Source organism: Wasmannia auropunctata, unplaced genomic scaffold, assembly GCF_000956235.1.
Source record: "Wasmannia auropunctata unplaced genomic scaffold, wasmannia.A_1.0 LD334199.1, whole genome shotgun sequence".
NCBI classification, from domain to species: domain Eukaryota; kingdom Metazoa; phylum Arthropoda; class Insecta; order Hymenoptera; family Formicidae; genus Wasmannia; species Wasmannia auropunctata.
Window position 1 is genome coordinate 487,075 of NW_012028691.1, and position 19,546 is coordinate 506,620.

Consider the following 19,546-nt stretch of genomic DNA (forward strand, 5'->3'; position numbering starts at 1 on the left):
CTATATTATATTTAATTATATTTAATTATAAAAGAGTATTCGGTGCATCGACATTCAACAATCATCCGAGACTTCCTCAAACACGCTGGTTGGTCGTGTCTCACGTATCCGGTGTGGAAAATAAAGTCATATCTACGCATGTTGAAATCTAGTGATCGAAAATATTGACAATTAAAAAAACATTTTTTTATGTAGCCAACGTAGAAATGATAAAAACCTATGTCTACATTAGAATTTCAGTGACCTGCGTCTGAACCTTTTCCCATTGACGCTTCCCGAAGATCGTTCTCTCGGGTCTTGCCTGCGGCCCTTACCGCCCGCCGTTCGGTCCCGCTCGTCGCTTTACAAGCCCAAGTTCGTCGTTTTCCCTCTCCGTTCCGTTGCCACCCGTAATGATTCTATGTACGGCACTGACTCGGGCACGAGACTCGGAGCCTCGGGAGCGGAGTGTCGCGACTCGACAAGCCGAGCCGAGGGACTCACTCTTGTGAGAGACGGCGTCACGAGGCGCGTCCGCGAGGCCGCGTTTTTCATTTTCCGTCGCACGCCGCGTTTTGCGAGGGTGCTCCCGCACCTGTCAAACGGATCCGCCGCGTCGTTATCGCACGTGGATAACAGACTCGGGATTCAGCGGCCACGAGGGGAAGAGGGGATTCGGTAGAGGGGAATTCCGATCTCGGTGCTCAGGCGAAATCTCGTCGTTCCGTACCGACTCCGGAGGAGAGCGGCGACCGCCGTCTCTCGAGGGAAAGAAGAAATATCTCGTCGGTTTGCACACCACGGGGAACGCTATCTTAGCGTGTACGTTAACGTAAGTGAGCCTTGTTAGACGTAGGACAATATATTGACAACGTTAATTGCAACGAAAATCGCTTTTTCATCCCACAGTGCGCGAAAGTGTGTTTCACGTCGTTCGGTGAGCGTTGAAACTAACTAATTGAAACATACTCTTACTATCTCGAAATTTAATACTTTGATTTTTTATGATTTAGGATTCGATGTAAAAAGTTATTTTAAAATAATTATCTGCTACAATTAAAACATCTTACATACGTATATTCCTTTTATACTTTTGTTGTGGATTAAATAATTTTATATGAACGTTACTAAAAATAATTAAATAATAATAAAAAAGTTAATAATTTTATATGAATGTCAAATAATTTAAATCTACAATAGGAATCGTTAAAAATGTCTGCTCTGATTTACCTGTTTCATTAAGTGCTGTTTAAAAATTGATGATTTTATAATATTTATGAATTTGCATAAAAATTTGATTTTAAAAAAATAATCGATATTTTATTGCCCGTATTATAATTTAAGCACAATCATTTCTTAGCTTGTTTGAGTAAAATAAATTAATTGAGTAGTCAATTGTAAATTTTCCGCGATATATTGGACGGTTTACAATATTTTGGGAATATTTTATTTTTGTAGAAAATCTCCAACCATCGTCGATGGCTTAGCACCGTTGCAAAAAAATCCACAGAGGTAGAAAAAAGAAACGGAAAAATGCATGTCCATTATGGGCACGTGGCTCTTGCAGCTTTAATTATTGTACTTATTACTTTAGCAGGTACGTAATAATTAATATATATATTAATTTATACTAGCGCTGATTAAAAAAAAATAATTTAACAAACTGTAAAATGAAAATATATTTGAGATATCCAATTTCAAAATTAATATTCTCAGAATTAATAGTTTTATAAATTCAAATTTTTCGCTGGTCGCATTTTCGCGTTGCGCATTACGTATTACACGTGCAAAAGAACCAAATTTGTAGCAAAAAAATTCTTTTTCTCAAAAGCATCGTTCGTCCCATTCATATAACGAAGAGACTCTTTATCCATTATGATTAGATAGCGAGATGACCTCGCGACCTGCCTTCCTTTTGAAACCGACAAACTTGTTTCGGCCTCTAAAATCCAACACCGCCCTACGAACGGAGATCTTCGCGCGTATTTAACGATTCTGAGATGATTATTCCACGAATGGCAATGATCGTTGAATCGAGTTCCGCATGTTCTTTATGCACGTGGCGGTATCGTTGCAACAAAGATACACAGATGTCCTAGATTTACAGCACGAGTCCCATTTCTTTTAATCTAGAATATATCTTTATATACGAAGCCGGTTTGCAGTCGATCAACAGATTTGTAGCTTGGGGAAATCAAAGATGTTTAATATAGAAAATTGAGATCTCTCTGTAGCAAAAATTAAACTGACATCGCCGAGCCGATCGAAAGATTTTGATCAAAAGATCTATCTATAGATTTGGGACACCCCGTATTGCATTAAAGCTTAAGGTACTTTCCAGTGCTGTTCTTCTCTGGTAAACATCCGGCTGTCTCTCGCGATAGCCTCTACCGGTAGTAGAACATCTCTTGATAACCGGCATGTTCTAGCGCTCGTTTGAAACAATTCTGAGAAAATTGTCCCGCATTAATATTAATATTAATGATGATATTCGATGCGCGCGCGCGTGCGCGCGCTATCATCACTCGCATTAAAAGAAATTTGCGAGCAGAGCCGATTGCTACGCGTCTTGCACAATTCATTTTTGTCTGAAAAATTATTTTTTATTCGTTTATTATATCGTGTCATTTATTTCCATCGCGAGGAGCGAGAACGTGCGTTTAACATTACCACACGTTACATAAATATTTTAATTCTTTGTAGGACCTGCGAGTTCTCAAAATGTACGGGACAAGGTACAATCCAGAGGTAAGATTCAAAATCTTCTTATAGAATTATGAATTCATTTCTTCTTTCACTCTTTTCTTCACGAAAGAATCACGAAACGGTCGTTGTAGCATGTAGCATTTTCAAATGGTCTTATCAGAAAGTGTTAAGCGGTGAAAAATGCGATAAAACTTTCGCGACAACTAGGACGCGCGCTATATAATTATGTACGGAATAAAGATAAAAACGGATTATAGGATCGGTGCAGAGAGGCGATATGTCACCTATGGACGCGGTGACAGAGCGTTATGATCGGCTAGGGCCGACATTTCCCAAGTCAAGAGGTAGACAAAAATATGTTACTTCGGGAAGCGGGCAAACACCCTGTATTTTGACATAAAAATATTCCTGACAAATTGACATTTAATGAAGGAGAATCATTATTCTAACATGGATAGTATTTCATACATTTTATACATTACTAGCTAATGGAGAGAGAGAGAGAGAGAGAGAGAGAGAGAGAGAGAGAGAGAGAGAGAGAGTGTTTGTTGTAGCTAATCTTTACCTTACCGGTTTGGATCTCCATGTGTAAATATATTTACCAGATATATGTTTGCGGCGTGTATGTTTCGAGTTCTCCTATAATGTTGTAAAGTTACTACAATAATGTCGTACACAGTGCTAATCGACGGAAACTAATTGGTAATCGGGAAACTGTCTCCACTTAACTCGTACTAGCATGATATTATGCAATGCGATGTCCTAATTACAGGAGAAGAGAATAACCGTGAGGCTAACAAAATCCGTATTTCGAGTTATAAAAAGATAACGAGAAACTTTGTTCCGACGCAGGATCGTACGCGAAAAGACCGCATCCCTGCGAGCAGAGCTCGTGTTATCCCGCAACCGGGAATCTGCTGATCGGCCGTAAGAACAAATTGATCGCCTCGTCGACATGCGGCCTCCAGGGCCCCGAAAGATTCTGCATCGTTTCTCATCTCAAGGACAGAAAGAAGTGCTTCTTCTGCGATGCGTCGATACCTAAACAACAGCACAATATCGAGAATATCGTCAACGGGTAAGATTACGTCACTTTATCTCACCGTGATCTTCTCTGCTGTGAAATAAATCCATTGTTTTTTACAATGAGTAGAAATGTGCGTCATTAAAAAAAAAATAACCGCAACCTACTGTATACTAAATGATTCAAACATGATAAATTTTAGAAATAAATTTTCGTGGTGGCAAGCCGAAAACGGAGTGGAGTATGTCACGATACGCTTCGATCCTGAGGCAGAGTTTCATTTCACGCACATCATCATTCGCTTCCAAACCTTCCGACCAGCTGCCATGCTGATTGAACGATCGTACGATTTTGGACAGACCTGGAAGGTGTACCGGTACTTCGCTGACAATTGCGAGCATTCCTTCCCCGGAATTTCGACCCATCAACCAGAAAGATTAACGGACGTCATCTGTGAGGAGAGATACTCGGCTGTGGCACCGTCCACTGGCGGTGACGTAATTTTCAGGTAGGATATATAACATACTTTTTTATTATATCATACTCTTAAACTCTATTGTTTCAATGTACAAATGTTTGCTTTTATTTTTCTCGGGTAAAGAAACGGCGCTGATTACGCGATTCGAATTTTTATAATTTTCAATTATTAATCACGTTATTCGAAAACGTTTATTTATCATTGTACTAATATATTTTAGGGTGTTGCCGCGAAATTTGGAAATCGATAATCCCTATTCGAAAGAAGTGCAGAATCTGTTAAAGATCACCAATCTCAGGATCAACATGACGAGACTCCACACTCTGGGCGACGATCTGCTCGACGATCGGCCCGAGATTCGCGAGAAATACTATTACGCCATCCAGGATATGGTGATTCGCGGTTCGTGCTCCTGTTACGGGCACGCCTCCAGATGCTTACCGTTGCCAGGCGTCATCGATGAAGAAAATATGGTCCACGGCAGATGCGAGTGTACGCACAACACCAAGGGCCTCAACTGCGAGAAGTGCGAGGACTTCTATAACGATCTGCCGTGGAAGCCCGCGGTCGGCAAACAGACGAACGCTTGTAGACCTTGCAATTGCAACAATCATACCAATTCCTGCCACTTCGACGAAACGGTCTACGAGAGATCGGGCAGAGTGTCCGGCGGAGTCTGCGACGATTGCCAGCACAATACGCGGGGGCAGAATTGCGAACAGTGCAAGCCATTCTATTATCACGACGTGACGAAGGATATGTCTGACCCAGAAGCTTGTCAACGTGAGTTTTCAGTCTCATCATGTGTAATTTTCATGTAACGTTTAATATAATTTAATACAAAATTATTACTACTCGCGTTTGTTTTATAAATAAAAGATAAATACAGATTGCAGATTGCAGTTAATAGCAGAATAAATTTTTAAATGTATATGTATGAGAGAAATATATGGATCTTTTTCCCCGCGTAGCCTGTGACTGCGACTTAAGCGGATCCTTGGATGACGGTATATGCGACTCGAGAACCGATCTTCTAAGTGGCGACGAGTCTGGACGCTGTCATTGCAAAGCGAACATTGACGGGCGCCGTTGCGACCGCTGCAAAAACGGCTTTTGGAACTTTGATCCCGATAATCCCGAGGGATGTCAAGGTAAGAAAGAAGTTATTACCAGCCAAGCATGTTCCAAAAGATGAGAACTATTTCAATACTTTTACATAATATTTAAATAAATATATATTTACTTATTGTATTTTTAATGATTTATTATTGACTATTAATGACTTATACGACAATATTTATTAGTTTACATTGATCATTTTTCAAACTCAATTTATAATCTTTCCCTCTAAAAGATATTAATGAATATTAATTATATCAATGAGAGTTAGTTTGAGATTCTATTCGCCCCGATAAAGCAAGTTTGGTCATAGCTTTTCAAAACTCATAAATAAAATATAAAAAATTACTTTCGCAGCCTGCACCTGTAACACCTTGGGTACCGTTAACAATCAGGGTTGCAACGTGCTGACCGGTGAGTGCACGTGCAAACGGTATGTCACAGCGCGCGACTGCAATCAGTGCTTGCCGGAGTATTGGGGACTCTCCGAGGATCGCGATGGATGCAAACCATGCGACTGCGATCCCGGCGGAGCCTACGAGAATTCCTGCGACGTCATCACCGGTCAATGCAGATGCAGACCGCATGTCAGCGGGAGAACTTGCAATCAGCCGGAGCAGAGTTACTACACCGGTTCGCTAGACTTTCTCGTTTACGAAGGAGAATTGTCTAGAGCCACCGAAGTAAGTTCATCAAATTGAATTTTAATTCCAATCCTGCAAACAATAAAATATAAAGTATAACATAATAAAAATATAAAATATAAAAACGATCGAAACACGAAAGTAATAACGAGAAGAGAGAAAGAGAGAATTATTTCTCTCTTCAATTACATATCTCGAATTTTGTAAAGCATTAATTATTTCAAATTCTTTAGATTGTTTTAAAGTTAAATCGCAAATTCGTTTTCAGAATTCTCAAGTGGTGATCAGAGAGCTTTATCGCGACGGTAGGAACAGCACGTGGACTGGCACGGGTTTCATGAAGGCCATCGAGGGTTCGGTATTGAATTTCACCATCGACGACATTCGCAGATCGATGTGGTACGACGTGGTTGTACGGTATGAACCGGTACATCTCGGCACCTGGGACGACGTGCAGATTATTCTCGAGAGAGACAGTCCACCCGATCCTAATGGACCGTGTGCCGATTGGAGACCCGAATACGATCGCCTCTGGCTTCAATTACCTCTGCCCTCAAGAAGCGCCGTGGCGCAACCGTCTATATGTCTGGAGGCGGGAAAACGTTACAATCTTCTGCTGCAATTCCGCAAGTTCAACAGCCATACAGGGAACACGCCATTGGCTTCCATCCTAGTCGACTCGGTAAAATTTTATTTCGATTATATCGTGTCGAAAATCATGTCTAGTCGTTCGTATAATCTGTACTTATTTATATGTGTGCGTTTGTATGATTTCTGCAGATTGTTCTGAAACCAAGGATAGACGCGATACCCTTCTTCAAGACGCCGGGTCTTGGTGAACTGCGCCGCCAAGAATACGAAGGTTACCGCTGTAATGAACTATACAATGATGTCAACAGCGTGTGGAATAACGTGCCCGACGTCTGCAGAAAGTATCAGAATAGCATCGGCTATTACGTTTTTGATGGCGCTCATTGTAAGTTTGTACATTATTCTTAATGATGTACATACTTTAATTTTTCATATCATGTTTAATCTTTCTTGTTTAATTACACACTTACAAGAACACGAATTGAATTCTAGCTTGCGAATGTAACCCAACGGGCTCGCGCAGTCTTCTGTGCAAGAACTACGGCGGAATGTGCCCGTGTAAACCGAACGTGGTCGGCAGACGTTGCGACCGTTGCGCGCCGGGCACCTACGGATTCGGTCCAGAGGGATGTATCCCCTGCGACTGCGATGGGGTCGGTGCACTCGACAATTTCTGCGACGTCGAGACCGGACGTTGCAAGTGTCGCCCCAATACCTACGGCAGGACCTGCGGTCAGTGTGAGCCTGGCTTCTGGAACTTCCCCCATTGCGAACGCTGCGAGTGCAACGGACACGCGGAGAACTGCGACTCGAAGACCGGAGTCTGCATCAATTGTCGAGATTTCTCCACCGGGCCCAAATGCGACCGTTGCCTCGATGATTTCTATGGCGAACCCCGGATTAGGAATAAGGCTGAAGGCGATAAGGCTGAAGTGTATATTCCTTGCAGGGCGTGTCCTTGTCCAGGTGAGTACAGTTTCAGATTTTACATTAACTGTTAATTAAAAAAAAATTTGTTAATAAAAAATTAAAATATTTATCAAAGATATTATTTATTATTTATTTATTATTACTATTATATATTTTATTTTAACAGGCACACGTGAATCCGGTCACTCCTACGCCGACGGTTGTTCATTAGACTCAATAACGAAGGACGTAGTGTGCGAGTGTTTCGAGGGATACTCCGGACCCCGTTGCGAGCATTGCGCCGAGAATTATTTTGGCAATCCGGAGGTGCCAGGCGGCAACTGTCAATTTTGCAACTGCAACAACAATACGGACTTACGTCGCGCCGGTAACTGCGATCCGTACACCGGCCATTGTCTCCAATGTCTGTTTAACACCGACGGTCCAACTTGCGAGGTGTGCAAAGCGGGATTCTACGGGGACGCTCTGCGGCAGGATTGTCAAGATTGTAGATGCAACGTCCTAGGCACCGACAAGCTCGCGGGACCGTGCGACCATCGTACCGGACAATGTCCGTGTCTGCCGCATGTCATAGGACAGCTTTGCGACTCCTGCGAGGTGAATCATTGGAGGATAGCCAGCGGAGAAGGCTGCGACCCTTGCGAGTGCGACGTAGTTGGAAGTATTTCAGACAGGTTCGATTCTCGCAAAAATTGAAATTTTATAATTTCTTATTACAGAAGTATTTTTTATGAATATATAAGACTTCGATGTATCTTGGCATTTTTAATTGAATGATTTTATACCAAATAGTGATCTGGTTTATTCTTTTCACAGTAGAAAATCAATTCAAATGTAATTTAAAAAAAAAAATAATGTTTTAATAATCTAAAATTAATCCAAATGTAATTTTTAAAAAATTAGTTTTCTCAGGCTGAAGATTAATTTACTTATAAACTAGAAAATTAGATCATTGTTTTGTAGATCCAAAAAAAGTCTACGTAAAAAACAGTCAATTAATATTTTATTTCCGCGTATAGGTGCAATCCCTACGACGGCACTTGCGAATGCAGACCAGAGTTCGGAGGCAGGCGGTGCAACGAGTGCCAGACAAACTTCTGGGGCAACCCGAACGTACAGTGTTATCCGTGCGAATGTGACCTGATCGGTTCCGCAAGCCAGCAATGCAACAGGGAGACTGGGGTATGCGTTTGCCACAAAGGTATCGGCGGCGAGAAGTGCGACCAGTGCGACCGCGGTTACCACGGCGAGGCTCCGCAGTGTAGCCCGTGCGGCGAGTGCTTCGACAATTGGGATCTGATACTGGACGGTCTCAGGAACAAGTCGAACGCGGTCATTGATGAGGCGTCGAGGATACAGAAGGTCGGCACGACCGGCGTGTACAGCCAGGAATTCGACGATATGGAGGAGTCCCTGAACGAAGTGCGAGACCTCATCAGCAACACCACCATCCAGAGTCAAGATCTGGACGCGTTAGACGACTTGGCCGACGAGTTGGAGAAGAATATCTCCGAGTCGGCCAAGCAGTTGGAGGAAGCGAACAATCACTTGGAGAATCTCAATCAGCGAGTTAGTCTCGGCGACGGCGCGTTGAAGAATTTGAGGGAGAGGACGAACAGCCTGAAGAAGGCCGCCGATGATTTGCGGGGTAATGCCACCAAGTTGCAGGAGGAGAATGTTCTGGGCGCTCTGAACGTGACCCAGCAGATGGCCGAGCAGTCCAGACAGGCCGAGAAAATGGCAAACGATACTACGAACATCCTGACCGATGCGGAACGATTCCGCAAGCATACCGAGAACCTCCTGACGAAGAATCGCGACTCCGTGAACGAGGCCCAAGAGAGAAACAAGGAGTCACTGACGAAGCTGAATGAGAAACTGAAGACGTTCGGTATGGCGATACCCGAACTGAATCTGCGGATGTGCGGCGACAATGTAACGGATTGTAGTACCGTCTGCGGTGGTGCAGGCTGCGGCTTCTGCGGAGCATTATCTTGCGACGTGGGCGCGGTCAGCAAAGCCAATCAAGCTCTAGATGTTGCCAAGCAGCAAGCTGCCAAGATCAAGAGCCATAAGGACGAGGCTGAGCAACTATTACGCAATGTAATTATAGATTAGTTATTCTTAAATTATTTATAATTCCTAAGAATAAATTATTAAGAATAATTTATTACATCTAAAAAATTATATTATAAATGTTCATAGAATTTTTATAAACTTCTTTGTTCCTAAAACTTATTCATTGTTTCTACAATTATTGTTTCTGTGATTTATTCGATGATTTAATCATTTTCAGATGAGTCAAACCAAGCAAGACGCGACAGCGGCGAGATCGAACGCTCAAGATGCCTTCAACTACGCATGGGAGGCGCGCAATCGCTCCGACAAAATTACCAAGGACCTCTCAGACATAACCAATCGAATCTGGAACACTCTGAATGATGAGGACCAACCTACACCAGCTATGGTGAGAGATCTCGCAAACCAAGTGCTTGCGAAGAATATCCAACTGGAGCCGGATGAAATCACGCGATTGGCCGATCGTATCAAGAGCATCGTGGGCTCTCTCACCGACTCCGAAAAAATTCTATCCGACACCAAGGACGATCTACGATTGGCGCACGATCTTGAGGAACGCGCCAATAGCTCCAAAAAGCTGGCCATCGAGATGCAAACCTTGGCGAACAAAGTGGTCCAGCAGTTGAACGACGCGCAGAACGCGCAACACCTGGCGCGGGACGCGATCGACAAGGCGGAAGCTGACGTTGCCAAATCGCAGGAGGATCTCGCGGACATTTCCGACGTGACGAAGGCCGCCCAGATCCAGGCTAACAGCACCACGCAAACGGTGGAGGCACTGGACGCCCGTTTGAAGCAGCTTCAGACGCAATCTGCGAAGAACGGCTTCATCCTGACGGAAATCGGCACGGAGACAAAGAAGGTCGCCGACGAGGCGCAGTTAATCGATGGCAAGACGAAGAAACTGTCGGAGGAGTACAAGAGGGCGGACGAGTCACTGAATCAGCGGGTCAACAAGAGCAAGGGCGACATTCAGCGGGCGAAGAGACTCCTGCAGCGTGCCTCCGAGCTGACGGCGGATACGTCAACCAAGTCTAAGGATCTGGACGGCATGGAGAGCGTTTATAAAGACAACGAGCGACTGTTAACGGATCTGATGAGCGACGTGGACGCGCTGACGATGGAGATGGAAAAACATCTGGCGGAGATCGAGAAGAAGTCGCAGTTGTACAGACAGTGTACAACTTAAAATTCATCGCAATCAGTTAGGGAGTCACTTTTATCTTCCGATCGAATTTCGTCCGCAAAGTACGATAACCAGTGGATCTTCTTTTTCTTATTACATTTGGAACAGATATCTGTCCGCGCGGTAGAATCTCTCTATAGACAAGATCCCTTTCCAGTGTACATCTCACTACTACATTTTACCGCGAGATATGTTAGATCTTAATAAAAGTCGGTGCTTTATACTTGTGCAATAGCCGTGAGTTTTACCTTGATGAGGATATGCGTATTTACATATTGCATTTACAAATATACATTTGGCATTCGCAACTTATTCTGGATAATATTGCGAAAAGCGATGAGATTATTATTAGTGCCATAAATGGAGGGGCCATTAGTAGTTGTAAAGAAAATGATTTTGTACGTCGGTTATTATAAAAACATCGCTCCGAGCACGATCTTCAAGATTCTATCTTCTCTAGCTTTTGGCTTCGCTAAATTTTCTCTTATTCATTTTTGCAATTTTTAATATTTTTCTATTTTTCGTAGCGCAATTTTCTACTTTTATATAATAAGAATATTTTACACGTTCTATCTGTTGACACATACATACGCCATTTTATTTACACATAGTACTTAAAGAAACACCGTAGCGAAGTATTAAGCTCGTGTTCCATAGACGATACACTTAAAAATAATTAAAAAGTAATGTAAATAATTAAAATAAATGTAATACAAGATTAAGATATTAAAATAGATATTCTGCTATCGAATACGAGAAACGTTCGATATATCGCCGAGACACGCACATTTTATCTACAAACGGACGAAAGACTTAAAGTGGCCTTGTCGATCATTACGGTGCCTGTAAATAATTACAGTTTGCGCATCTGTAAATATTTAATGTTACATACTTATAAATCCAATCTACGATTCAACGGTTCTATATCTTTTTTATCTTTTTACACTTTTACATCTTTTTTTTACAGTTACAATCTTGATTTTTTCGTGATAAAAGAATGGCGGAATTCCACGCGAGAAATATAATAGAGAGGCCGACGAAATTCGTATAATTATCCTGGCGATGTAAAAGAGAAAGGAACAAGATTCCGTTATTTATATCATCATTGCACGCGATCGATCCTCATACACGTTACATCGGATATCGTCGAGAGTTTCGTTTAAAAGTGGGCGAACGACGCTATGATCAAGCCAAAAAGAATTCAATATTTAACGTCATATTATATATAAGCAATATTACGATACTGTAATGTAAGAGAGAAATAAATAAGTTGCTAAAAAGAAGAAAGGGGTGGATACATTCCGGCGACACCTATCGATCCTTAATTGCGTACTGTCTTCCGATTATATTCGAATACGAAAATCTTTCTGTCGCACGTGCAAAAATCTGCAATTTAAAACAATCGCTTATCTGCCCGCGTACTGCATTGCAACTGCGTTGCAATTTATAGTGCGATATCACGCGAGGAAATTGTCGGACAAGGCGATATCATCGCTGATAAAATACTTCCTGTCTTACACCGCGTATTTTTTCATAAAATAATATGATACACATGCCAGTGTACGTAATTGCCCAATCAATGCCTATCAAGTGGCTGGAATCAGTGTGATTAAATGAAGTAACACCATTGAGTCTCATCTTTCTCAACACGTCGTAATTGATTTGTAGGGCCCGGAAATAGGTTTTGTTGTTTATTATTACAGAGGCCCGGTTACGTCGAAGCCATGTGCGCGGTCCCCCTTCATCAAATGTCACCGCAATGTCGAGCGGACTCTGGTCCTGAAAGGGACCTACACAGGAAGGTTTCCCCGTGATAGATAAACGGAGAAGAATATTTTTATTTGTCGTTTCGGGACATTCCTTAAAAATGCCCTTTTCCTTTCAGAACCAACATACGCGCGCGCGCGCACGAATATTTCGTGAATAGCGCACTGTTGAATTCAAATGGCATATGCGTCCAACAAGCCGCGCACAATGGGTTCATTCAGTACGCGAATCAGTGGTTCTCCGCGGAGGTGAGAAAACTAGAACGACGCAAAGAGAGCCTCGGAAAACTATTATCGCATAAAACGTCGATTTTTCATCGAGGATGTGTTCGGAATTTTCGGACCGTTGTTTTTAAAACCTTAACAAACAGACAAGAGAAAAAACACATGTCTTGCATCTCACCAAAGAAATCACTGTTATCTCTATGTCAAATGTATATTTGGATTTTTCAATTAACAATAATTAACGCGATTTAAAAATTATTCTTATCCCATGCCCTGTAAAGAAGAAAGAAGAGGACACTCTTTGATTTTTTAAATTAAAGGGACTTTGCCAACAGGAAAATCTAATGAGAAGCAACGGGTAATAAATTTTTCTCTTAAATTGAATCGGAGTGTTCCAATTCAATTTATCTTTCTTACGGTAATAATTTTCCGAACCTCTCTCTACGTCGTTCTAGTACGGGCATACCTAACGAGGATTATTCTTTGTTGTTTCGTGACACCTCAAAGACGGTGCCCGATTTTGTCCAACTGACCCACACTTTAACCCGACACTGAGAACTGTAGCCAGGGCACGCGATATTATCACAGTGACTGATGATGCACGAGCGCATACATAGCGAATAAATAATGCATTATGTCCGAGAGTAGATTTTACGCGGCTTAGCGAGTCTCATTCGAACCGCCACGTAATTTTCGACCACGAGTTTTTAAAGACGTTTTTATAATGATAACTCTGCGAAGCTACGAGATTTTGTATCTCTCAAAGATGATAAACGATATATCAATCGATATATATATTTGTACAAAGATTGCTAAATCCTTTTGAGTATTTACCTTTCAATGCGTTACGAACGATATTAGCTTTATTCCCACAGAATACTTGGCGAAACATTCGATGGCAGAAACTGACGGTTATTATACAAAAGTTCCTTTGAATTGTTTTTCGTATCTCGGAGAATCTTACCACGTAAATAAAAACGGAGACAAAAATAAATACAAAATGAAAAATACATTCCAAATGACACAAACGATTTATCGTATGTATAACACGTCGAAATATTTAGCATACTCTATTCTTGTACAAAATTTATTGAATAGAAATGAAAGATATTTCTTTTGAAGTTCCTTTGAATTGATTCACACCAATTAATCTGTTGCTCGAGACACGTTCGCTTCTTTTGTTCTTTTTACATGTGGTTAACCAGAAAAATAATCTACGACACATACATGACTAATAACCGCTAAATTGTCAGTGCGGTTATCGTTCGTCAGATGATAGAACTTTACTTTAGAAACAAGAAGATATTTATATCTGATTATATATTTTGCTACAAAATCATTTAAATAAGTGCAATTAATTCTTAAATTTTCTTGTCCCAAACATTGCACTGTACAGCTCATTTCAAACAATCTGCAGTAACTAATAATAAACGATCTACAAATAGAATTCAGAATAAAATTCGATTTCTAATCACATGTGCCATATAATACAGAAAATATTTGAGAACCAAATGCATACATATATAAAATATATATTAAAATACACACATACATCAAAACACGAAATTATAAATAGAATTCTGACGCAGGAATTATAAATCATCTAAAATAAACTGAATACGTGACGTGCACGAAAATCTAAAATATCTTTCCTATCACTTCGCTGCGCTGTACTCGGTGCACGGTATGACGTTTCCTTGTAACAAGACGTTTCCCTCTACAAAGAGCAAGGGATCCCCACGAGATCTAAGCTTACCTTTAATCAGCCAGAAGACCCCGACACAGCCGGCCGAAGCGGCGCCGTTGACGCAGCGGGGATGAAAGAAGGCAGTAGGGTGAGTTTTATTTGTCGAGAGCCACTCCTTTCCGATTGTTCGGTTGCCCTTTGTGGCCGTTGACAGCTGCTGCCTACGGATGTAAGTCACATTCGCGTTCGTCGATCGCTCGGAATCGGGGAAGCGAGCTCGCTTATTCGCCGTTTGGCCGGTGTGCCAGTCGTTATATTTACCGTCGCGTCGTGACGATTCAGAGACGAGAGCGAATCGAGGACAGTTTTGTCGTAGCTGTTTGTCGGAATGAGATAAAGTGTTTGGCAGTTTCGTGAATGTGGATAACGCGACTGTATTTCGTGATAGAATAAAAAGTTCGAGTGATTCACGTGATAGAATAAAAAGTTCGAGTGGTGCAGGCAAGGCACGTGCTATCCAAGATAATTCACGTGCGGATATATTTCGACAACACCACGTGCTTCGAGATGTAATGGATGTGCGGAGCATGCGTATCGGGCATAAACAAATGTGACTTTCAATTAGACATACGACGTACTCTGTAATTTGCGTGATACGCGAACTACTCTTCAGGAATCTATTTGCCCATACACTGTTCCGGAAAAATAAAAATTACATGGCGTGAGTTAGAATAATTTAAAATAAAAAAATATACGTATTTCTTACTTTTAAAAATTATTTATATCTGTATGTAAAATTATTTTATTTTTATTATGTGTATATTATGTGTTATTTTTCATTATATTGTCTGTAAAATTATTATTTATTTTTATTACATGTATATTTAATTTTGTTATTATTAAATTATATTGTTGTCCTCTTGAGCAAAAATCAACAAAATATGAAAATAAGACATAAGAAAAACAAACATGCTTCTTACATCTTATAGAACGTGAATATACCGAGTGTTTAAAATCACTGAGTGATACCTCGAGAGTCGGTTCCGCGAAGTTCTTCACTTCCTCCGAGGCAGAGTTCAAGGTTCTTTTTTTATTTTTATGCTTAATTAATACGCGATTAAATGATATTGCAATTTTGCAATCAAACTTTATCGATTTTCCTCTTCCGACAATTTGATGCGGCTCTTTCCAAAGGAAAATAAAGCGAGGTGCGGCCCGAGTTAGTCAAATAAACTTTCGATCATGCGAAGCAAACAACGAAATGGATGAAAACAGAATGAAATGGAGTGCGACAAATGGAATAAGCCAGTTAGGATGATAATCGCATACATCGTCAGAGCGTAGTATCTTCCCGATAGCTATTTTTGGAACAACACGCCTCACTTAAAGTGCACGGTGCATTAAATAGATGTTTTATATTCCCAATGTATCAAAACAAAAGAAATTCACGATGATGCTATTATGATTTAGCGGGCATAGCCGATAAGCTAAATGAATTGATTCTTGTCGAACAATCGGCACAATTCCTACGAATTTTAATCAGTATTAATTTTCGAAACATGATAATATAAGATACATTCATTCCATTTCTACAGCAAAAGGATTTGCATTTATATAAACATAAATTATTTAAATAAAATTTAAATTAATTTTAAATTGCTAATCAAAATTGTTTTTTGGGTTTATTATTTCAATAAAAAATTATATTATTTAAATTTAAATCAATCCAAACTATCAAAATTCAATTATATTATTGGGCATTTTCTTTCGTGATACTTTTCCTTTATTTAATTTTATTGGCGATCTCTCTCTCTCTCTCTCTCTCTCTCTCTCTCTCTCTCTTTCTCTCTCTCGCTCGCTCTCTCCAAACTTAAGATAATTATCAGTCATTTTTTAAAAGAATACTGTGTAATTATAAACACGATTGTGTCGTGATAAATGTCACGTCCAAAAATATGAAAAATTAATTACTCCAAATTTGAATCATTTATTGATGCATTAAATAAATCCGACGAGATTTTGAATGCTGAGATCGTAGCGAAATTACAGACGCGGAATAAAGCGGAAGAAAAATACAAGAAGAAAAGGAAGAAGTACAGCAGAAGAAGAAGAAGAAGAAGAAGAAGAGAAGGGGTGGAGTTAAATCGAGTGAGTTAGATAAGAAGACTTGTGGTGTAGTCGTAAAGGGTATACGCGCCAGCGGAGTTCGTTAGTCTGCGGACGAGCGTCAGCCGAAATAACGGAAGCAGTTCAAGTATCGCTTTAACCGTCCACAATATTTACATATCAATAAATACAGGATTAATTAAAGAAAGAGACAAACATGTTAATTTTTTAAAATAAATTTTAAAATAAATTAGTGATAAGTTGGCAGTGATAATACGCTAAATGGAAAAAAACCACTTCCTGTGTACAAAGAAGAAATAAAATAGAGGAGAAATAGGAAAATGATAATGGATACGTACATAACGTAGACATCTGAAAGTGAATGTTTAATTAAACGAGGAAAACGAGTTTGTTTAAAGAAGAAGTTGAATTGCAACGATCAAGAGCCAATTACAAGGAAGGAAGAGGATAATTGGGGCGAATTGTTCGGAGATAGCGACTTAATTGGACGCCATAAAGTACTACAGTAATTTCTGCAGAAATACCTTTTGCGAGTTAACAATAGCTACAATGTAGTGTCACAAAACGATTCCGTTCGAGATCAAAGTTCGCGTTGTTGTCGCGGCCACCAGGCAGGGATCAGTATTCTGAGAAGGTCACAAAAATTTATCGGTATGATTAATGATGTGTTCTTAACTGGAGAACGAGCGAACGTGAAGAGATATGGAAATTAATTGATGCGGTATACGTGATAAGACGCCTCGGAATATCTTGAGGAGTGTTTTCTCTCTTTCTCTCTGATGCCTCTCTTTTCTCAGCGAGAAAATTCAGAGAATTAATGAAACTGATAGAAACCAATGAATGAAGGAAGGAGTAACGAGAAGTGTAAACGAAGAGTATATGAGGAAAGTTAGCGCGTTTAATTACGTGCGATGCGAGGGTCGTTGGTCCGATCGCGACTATTTCGCGAGAGATAGGTGAATTAAAAAACAATCTTTAAGAGCAATCCGTGTTCCCAAATTAATCTAAAAAACCATTAATTAAATAAATTAATGATTATCCAAAAAATGAAAAATTAATTTTATAACTCTCCATCTTTTTTCTACTTTTTTCTGTTATTTTTGTCATATGTTTTAAGTTTCATAAATTGAGAGCTGTTAAAAAAATTAGAAGATAAAAATTAACAGCAAGACGTTTGAAATTAAAATATCTTAAAATTAAAGTGAATTTTTTAAATGTATTTCTTTTTTTTTGTAGCACGTGAAGCACGGCGATTTTTGACTGTTTGAAGGATGCGAAGGAAGAAAAACTGTTTCCTGCGTATTCGCTAAAAGATGGAGCATTTTGCGGCAAACGACACAATCCCTTCCCCGGAGGATGGAGACTTCAAGCCATATGCACGCTCCGTGACTATCATCGCTGCTGTTTGCGCTATAATATTCAGCATTATTGGAGTATTAGGTAACATTTTATATCACTCAATCGTTTTACCTTCACAGCGACTTCAATTCTTTAACGACGAATCCTATATCTGAATTCCAGGTAATTTAGTAACGGTAGTCGCATTATTAAAATATACGAGACTGAGACGACACGCCACCACGAAGTTTGTGATAAGCCTAAGCATCTCCGACTTGATCTTCTCGGCGGTAAACTTGCCTCTAACCGCCAGTAGATATTTGAACGAAGCATGGGTTCTGGGCGAGACCCTATGCACGTTATTCCCCTTATTCTTCTATGGGAACGTCGCTGTATCTTTGCTCAGTATGGTGGCTATTACTATCAACAGGTAAATTTTAACAACAATTCTCTTCCTTTGAATTTTCATAAAAAAAGAGATATATATATATTTTAAAAATATATAGTGATATACATATATATATTTTGTGTGTGTATGTGTGTCTGAAAAAAAATATACCTATGTCTTAAAGATATATAGTTTGAATACATCGAATATATATTTTTAGAATATACGCTAGTAGTTACGCATGCTAAAATTTCGTTTTCTTTTTCAGATATATACTAATCTCACAGTCGGACATTTACAACCAATTATACACTGGTCGCGGCATAACGCTGATGTTAATAGGCATATGGACCCTAAGCTTCCTGATGCTGCTGCCGCCTTTGTTAGGCATCTGGGGCACCCTAGGACTGGATCCAGCCACCTTCTCGTGCACCATACTGCGGAAAAATGGTTCGAGCCCGAAGAAGTTCCTGTTCGTTCTGGGCTTTCTCGTACCATGCGTGGTGATCAGTGTTTCTTATCTCTGCATATATTGGCGCGTGCGGAAAAGCCGGAAAAATCTCGAGGCTCACGCGGCGATAAGCGGTCGTCCAGGCGGCGGCGGCTTTCAACGACGGGAGGACTCCAGAGTGACCAGATTGATGCTCACTATATTCCTCTGTTTCCTGATGTGTTTCATGCCGCTGATGCTAGTGAACGTGATCGATGACAAGATGAAGATTCCGATACTTCACATAGTTGCATCCGTGCTTGCATGGGCATCCGCGGTGGTAAACCCTTTTATTTATGCCGGCACCAACAAACTGTACAGGGAGGCGTACAAACAGCTTCTGTGTCCCGTTTCGAGGACACCCACGATCGGTCCTAAACCGACGCATTCCCACTCGAGCAAGGTCTTGTCGCCTCATACGACATAAAAATATCTTCCGCGTTCCGAAAATAATCGTCCTGGATTAATGGACGATAACGTAAAAAGCTAACGCGTAATACAATTTTTCTTCATAAGAAATTGAGCGAATGACTAGTAAAGAAATATAACTTCTTTTTACTGAGTTAACTGTTAGATTACGAATCTGAAAGTAGTAAATTTCTGTTTGATTAAAAACAGATTGTATGATCCTGCTTTAAGATTAAGTTTGTGTTAGAACATTTTTTTTTTCTTCAAGCTAAGCAATAATTGTTTTATTTTCATTTGGAATAAGAAGCGTAAAAGCAGCGTGAAAAGAAAAGAATATATATATATATAAATTGTATTTTTTGCCTTAATATATAAACAGTA

The 19,546-nt window shown here is 40.2% G+C and overlaps 2 protein-coding genes across 7 annotated transcripts; both read left to right on the forward strand.

The window, feature by feature from the left end:
- Nucleotides 1-458: 458 nt before the first annotated feature.
- On the forward strand, nt 459-12,019 carry LOC105459288 (laminin subunit beta-1). Of its 2 annotated transcripts, XM_011705196.1 has the most exons (15): nt 459-811; nt 1,438-1,576; nt 2,683-2,727; nt 2,943-3,029; nt 3,538-3,763; nt 3,912-4,217; nt 4,408-4,970; nt 5,159-5,338; nt 5,664-5,989; nt 6,219-6,632; nt 6,731-6,926; nt 7,034-7,507; nt 7,638-8,145; nt 8,491-9,574; nt 9,768-12,019. In XM_011705196.1, exons 2-15 carry the CDS (start codon nt 1,513-1,515, stop codon nt 10,737-10,739), a joined length of 5,445 nt encoding a protein of 1,814 aa, XP_011703498.1. In that variant the 5' UTR covers nt 459-811; nt 1,438-1,512; the 3' UTR covers nt 10,740-12,019. The 2 variants fall into 2 exon arrangements, with proteins under 2 accessions (XP_011703498.1, XP_011703499.1); XM_011705197.1 differs by lacking the exon at nt 2,943-3,029.
- A 2,463-nt stretch (nt 12,020-14,482) lies between these two features.
- LOC105459287 (protein trapped in endoderm-1) lies at nt 14,483-19,491 on the forward strand. 5 transcript variants are annotated; one of them, XM_011705193.1, is made up of 5 exons: nt 14,650-15,135; nt 15,404-15,495; nt 17,778-17,981; nt 18,063-18,309; nt 18,536-19,491. In XM_011705193.1, the coding sequence occupies exons 3-5, from the start codon at nt 17,855-17,857 to the stop codon at nt 19,182-19,184; spliced, it is 1,023 nt and encodes a 340-aa protein (XP_011703495.1). In that variant the 5' UTR covers nt 14,650-15,135; nt 15,404-15,495; nt 17,778-17,854; the 3' UTR covers nt 19,185-19,491. The 5 variants fall into 5 exon arrangements, with proteins under 5 accessions (XP_011703496.1, XP_011703497.1, XP_011703495.1 ...); XM_011705194.1 differs by lacking the exons at nt 14,650-15,135; nt 15,404-15,495 and adding an exon at nt 14,483-14,562; XM_011705195.1 differs by lacking the exons at nt 14,650-15,135; nt 15,404-15,495 and adding an exon at nt 14,586-14,643.
- Nucleotides 19,492-19,546: the final 55 nt, after the last annotated feature.

What these genes read in the sequence shown, in the direction of transcription:
- LOC105459287 (XM_011705194.1), top strand. Translation starts at nt 17,855, where the DNA reads ATGGAGCATTTTGCGGCAAACGACACAATCCCTTCCCCGGAGGATGGA. An exon ending in CAGCATTATTGGAGTATTAG is followed by an intron (nt 17,982 to 18,062) that starts GTAACATTTTAT and finishes TCTGAATTCCAG; the next exon opens with GTAATTTAGTAACGGTAGTC. An exon ending in GTGGCTATTACTATCAACAG is followed by an intron (nt 18,310 to 18,535) that starts GTAAATTTTAAC and finishes TTTCTTTTTCAG; the next exon opens with ATATATACTAATCTCACAGT.
- LOC105459288 (XM_011705196.1), top strand. Translation starts at nt 1,513, where the DNA reads ATGCATGTCCATTATGGGCACGTGGCTCTTGCAGCTTTAATTATTGTA. An exon ending in GGACAAGGTACAATCCAGAG is followed by an intron (nt 2,728 to 2,942) that starts GTAAGATTCAAA and finishes AACGGATTATAG; the next exon opens with GATCGGTGCAGAGAGGCGAT. An exon ending in GACATTTCCCAAGTCAAGAG is followed by an intron (nt 3,030 to 3,537) that starts GTAGACAAAAAT and finishes GTTCCGACGCAG; the next exon opens with GATCGTACGCGAAAAGACCG.